The sequence below is a fragment of the Palaemon carinicauda genome, chromosome 35 (assembly GCF_036898095.1).
Source record: "Palaemon carinicauda isolate YSFRI2023 chromosome 35, ASM3689809v2, whole genome shotgun sequence".
In the NCBI taxonomy this organism is placed as follows: Eukaryota; Metazoa; Arthropoda; class Malacostraca; order Decapoda; family Palaemonidae; genus Palaemon; species Palaemon carinicauda.
In genome coordinates this window covers 46,164,678-46,169,677 of record NC_090759.1, presented here as the reverse complement: position 1 = coordinate 46,169,677, position 5,000 = coordinate 46,164,678, and the positions used below count along the sequence as shown (strand labels likewise).

Genomic DNA, 5,000 nt, shown 5'->3' with positions numbered 1-5,000 from the left:
TATCTTCTGACATGGGTTTTCGGCTCTTTCATAATATTTCACATGATTCTGTAAAATATTTGTGGACATATAATTTATTTACTATTCCAGCAAGCAGTAATTTTCAAAATGGCCATCATCTTAGATAAAGTTCTCAACTTTACATTTGTTGATTGGATTAAAGTAATCTCATGTAATTTCTTGTTTTATAACATATAGAAAGTACTTCATCTCAGAGAAGGATAGCTATTTTCATTAATGAAAAGTATAGTAGGACCGTTACGATTTTTACTTTTGGCAAAATATTTAAAAGTTTCATAATCGTTAAATCGTATTTTAATGATTATTCAAGGACCAATGTAAAAAGTAAATGGACTCTCTACTTGAAATTCCAGCAGGAAAATAATATCAGAGAAGTTTCCCATCTTGCCTGCAAAGTAACTGTTCAATATCCTTTTTTTTTTTTTTTTTTTTTTTTTTTTTGAAGGCCGCATTCTCATTACACTCTTAACAGAGACCTATACTTCTGAAAATCGTGTTTAAAGTGTCCTTATGTGTAAGTAGGCTACATATAAATTCAATCTCAAGGCACACCAGATATTTTGTTGAGTTACAGAAAGCCAGTATTCTTATGGGTAACTAAAGTAAAACTTTGAAACCAGCTATAATTTGAACGACAGGAAAGGGATTATTTTAAAGTTGTTGACAAACTATTAACATTTCACTGACGTTGAACTCAGAACGAATTTTATTGTCAGCTAAATGTGCATTGATATCTTGAATGATCTTTGATTTAAATAGTAGATAATCATTCTGGAATTGCCAAGATATACAAGAATGAGAGATCTAATTAAAGATTAACATGGGTTTATGTGGCATACAGATTGCTTGTCATCCAAATGGCAGTAAATAAACAATAAACTTGGAGTATGGCTCTAGGATGATCTCAGTTGTATATTATTTATCAAGCTTAAGCAACAATCTTTTAATAAAGATCATGACATTGTGATTGCATATAAGAAATATGTAACTTTTTATTTTTTTAATTATTATCGCTGAGTCTCGTAAAATGCATTTAGAGAATTAAACACATCCGTAATTATCAGGAGTAAGTTCCATGAGATATTCTCAAAGGAATCTGCTAGCACTTTAGTTTATCTGTTGAACATAAGTTCTATTTGGATCATTGGAATTTAAATGGCAATTCTTTCAATGCAATTGTTAAACAAAATGGGAAGAATAAACAGCAGCCCATACGCAATAAAGACTTTGAAACTACTGTTTTTGTATAAATTGGAATGACAGACTTTGTAAGAATACAAAAGTAACAATCAGCTAACATATCGTGGGAATAGAATTAGTGTAACATATGAGTGAAATGGAAATTTCCGTACAGCTGGGGAACCAGCTTTGGAAAAGAATGTAGTAAGTCTGATGTGTGATATATAATTTTGATTAAAGGACACTAGACAAATAAAGCCACAAATCCAACAAAAACTTTCTTTTCATTGAAAAAGCATATCTGTGTTTTAGTTCCGAACTCCTATAATCCGATTTCTGTTTCGTTCTCAAAAATCCTATAGACGTTATAAAAAAAAACCATGGTTCTTCTTCCTATAATTACCATTCGAGTACCAGACCAATGCTTATTTTGCTAAAACTTACCAATCTAATGACTGACTGAAAGGATTCACTTATGCCAATGTAGGATGGTCATTGTACCATGCATATCGACAAATAGGTTATTACCTTTTATTAAAGCACTGCTTCCACTACACCTAGGCCAGGTCAGTATTTCCCTAGAAGGTAGAGCATCTCTTAAATCAAAGGACCAAGTTAAGAATATAGTTATTCCCTTAATGTGTGGGCAGTAGCAGTCATAGCTGCTTCTGACCAGTCATTCCATCACCTCTATTAGCAGATAGAGAGGAACATTGTGAGATTAGTTTGTTATCATACTTAGTGGTATGTGTATAGAAATGATAGTTCTGAATCCATGGAACAATATTGGGCTAGTTTCTTGGTTGAGGCAGGGAAATTCAAGATGGAAACAAGGGATGAGTGTAAAGAAGTCCCAATTACATTCGTAATACTCGGTTAAAGCTCATGTGAGTATAAAGCAATTATCTTTCAAGCTCCGGAGATATTTTTCTTTATAATGACTGGTCCATTGCTGTCTTAATTTTTATTGAGGCAAGATTTAATCTGTTTTTATTTTTCTAATCAGGCACTAATTGATTCAGCCCCACCAGCTATTGCATCTGTGGTTAAAGAGTGTGCAAACCATGCTTCTTACCTGACATGACCCTCGTTGACAACCATTCTTCTCCACCATGTATAACATTATTGTATTTGGCTTGTTCTAATATGAAAATTTGGATTATTTTTTCAACTGTCCCGAAATATATTCACTTGACCGAGAGGTTGAAATAAGATTCCATTTCTCTTTATTATTTTTTTCAATGACAAACATGAATATATCAAGCAAAATTGTCACCATTATGACACAGACTGAAAGCATAATCTTGTGTCTCTTAATTACAGTATGTCATTAATGTGTTAACTATATAATGCAGTAAGACTGTAGTAAAAACTAGTTTCAGCAAGATCTAACTCGTCTTGAACGGTAGTAATAGGTCCTTAACCCAAGCAATCAGTCAATTTCTAATACAACGTTGTTAAATTCTTTAGTCAAATGACGGATATTGAAATGCGGTCCCAAAGTTAGATAACGGAATGGAAAATTTTTCAATTTTTATCGCTGTTTTAATGATTAAATCGGTTATGCCATCAGTTATAACATCATTGATACACTCAATTTCTATTAAATAAAATGCTTACATCCATAATAACCTATAGGCACGTTTTAAGATATGTTTATGAAATTATGGTTAATTCATGATGAAATTTCTCAATCTCTCCCGCAGGTTGCATGGTTCCACATGGACAGAAAAATGCTCTTATCTATCCATACTACAATTGTGACAAGGATACCTCGGTTTTCAGTCACGAGAGACGATGAAACCACTTGGACCCTCCATATCCAGTCAGTGACCCGAGAAGATAAGGGTCAATACATGTGTCAGGTCAACACAGAGCCCATACTTAATCAAGTGGGGTACTTGAATGTTGTCGGTAAGTACAGGTTATTGTTATAATCTTTGTTATTATTATTGGAATCGTTAATAATGCTGAAAGGCAGATTATTGATATTGTCTGCATTATTATCGATATTTGTAATCGTGGTGTTAATTGTAGAAAGCACTGTGTAGTTGCTAATAACTAGCATGAAATCACAAAGATAAACATTATTTCAGCAAGAAACCTGATACCAAAGTTATGTCTCGATCCAGGGTTATCGTAAATGAAAACCAGTCGGTAGTAAGTTCCGTTATTTCTCTTTAAGAATATATGTAGACAACAATAACAACACCGGTGCACACTTTGTTAACATCTCAGTCAACAGATTTAAACTGGCCATCTCACCAAAGTGGCGGTGTCAGTTCAGCTTAAGATGGGTATTTCTAAAGGAAACCTCCCCTATGGAAAGATTTGGTGCGCTAATACAGTACCATTCAAATATTAGGACTTCTCCTAGAGTTATATAGCTTACTAAATCATTTAGTTCGTAAAATAAGAATTGAATACTGTCCGATTTTCTGGAAATTAGACCCACACACACACACACACACACACACACACACACACACACACACACATATATATATATATATATATATATATATATATATATATATATAGTGTCTGTTTATGATATTTGTATGCTAGTCTGTACCTGCAAATGTTCTTAGCTCGTCAATCCAGTCTTCTCTGCCTTCCCCTGCTTCGTTTACAATCTCTAGAGACCCATTCTTGTCCATCTATTATCTGTCGTTCTCATTATATGTCCTGTCCATGTCCATTTCTTTTTCTTAAATGTTAGAATATCCTCTACTTTAGTTTGCTCATCTTTTGTATCTAAGTATTATTCCCATCACTATTCTCCCCATAGCTCTTTGAGTTGTAACGAGTTTATGCATTAAGGCTTTAGTAAGGCTCCACGTTTCTCATGTATAAGTTAATACTTGTAAGACTATCTGATTAAATACTTTTCTTTTTAGAGAAAGAGGCATTTTACTTTTCATAATCTCATTTTGTTTACCAAAAGCTCTCGATCTCGGGTCCTAGGGAAACACTTACTATATGCTCTAAGTACGTATATTCATTAACAATCTCTAGTCTAGAGGCTCGTCCATAACCTTAATTATTGTCTCTGTATTTTCATTGAACATTATCTTAGTTAATACTCAAATCCCTTTTCAGTCCTACATTTCTGCTTTCTCTCTTCAAATATTCTATCATCTTTTGCAATTCCTCTCATGATTCACCAAACAGAACTGTGTCATCTGAAAATCTTAAGTTGTTAAGGTATACAACATTAATGTTAATTCTTGTATTTTCCCATTCTAAATATTTAGAAACTTCCTCTAGGCATGCTGTAAATAATACAGGGAGATGGGGTCTCCCTGTCTAACTCCAACAATAATCATTAATCCTATGCATTAATTACACCACAAATTACCATCTCCCCGCCTATATAAAAGTTGGATAATGTTTCTATGCATCATTTCAGATTAAAAAATAGATACCTTCACGTGTTCTAATATAAGATTCCTCTTTTCCTTGTCTTTGAAGGGATTATAGATTATGAGAAACCTTTTAATTCTGTCTAAACTTCAGCAGTATATATATATATATATATATATATATATATATTATATTATATTATATTATATATATATATATATATATATATATATATATATATATATATATATATATATATATATATATATATATATATATATATAGTAAGCTCCTATTCAAGTGGTTGTAGTAGTGGAACTTCAGAAGTTGAAATTTGTTAATTTTATAGTACAGTACTTGCGCATTCATTTGTCACAATATTTGGTTATCATTTAGCTTCTTTTTAGGGTTAGAGCCTTTAGATTTGTATATGT

At 32.3% G+C, this 5,000-nt stretch overlaps 1 protein-coding gene across 2 annotated transcripts in view; it reads left to right on the top strand.

Annotated features, from left to right (window-relative positions):
- The window catches only part of LOC137627428 (lachesin-like), an 813,447-nt gene that overhangs the window by 649,812 nt on the left and 158,635 nt on the right, over positions 1-5,000 (top strand). For both annotated transcript variants that reach the window (XM_068358515.1, XM_068358514.1), the window contains exon 4: positions 2,907-3,114. In XM_068358515.1, coding sequence (XP_068214616.1) covers positions 2,907-3,114 — 208 coding nt within the window. The remainder of the gene's footprint in view (positions 1-2,906; positions 3,115-5,000) is intronic.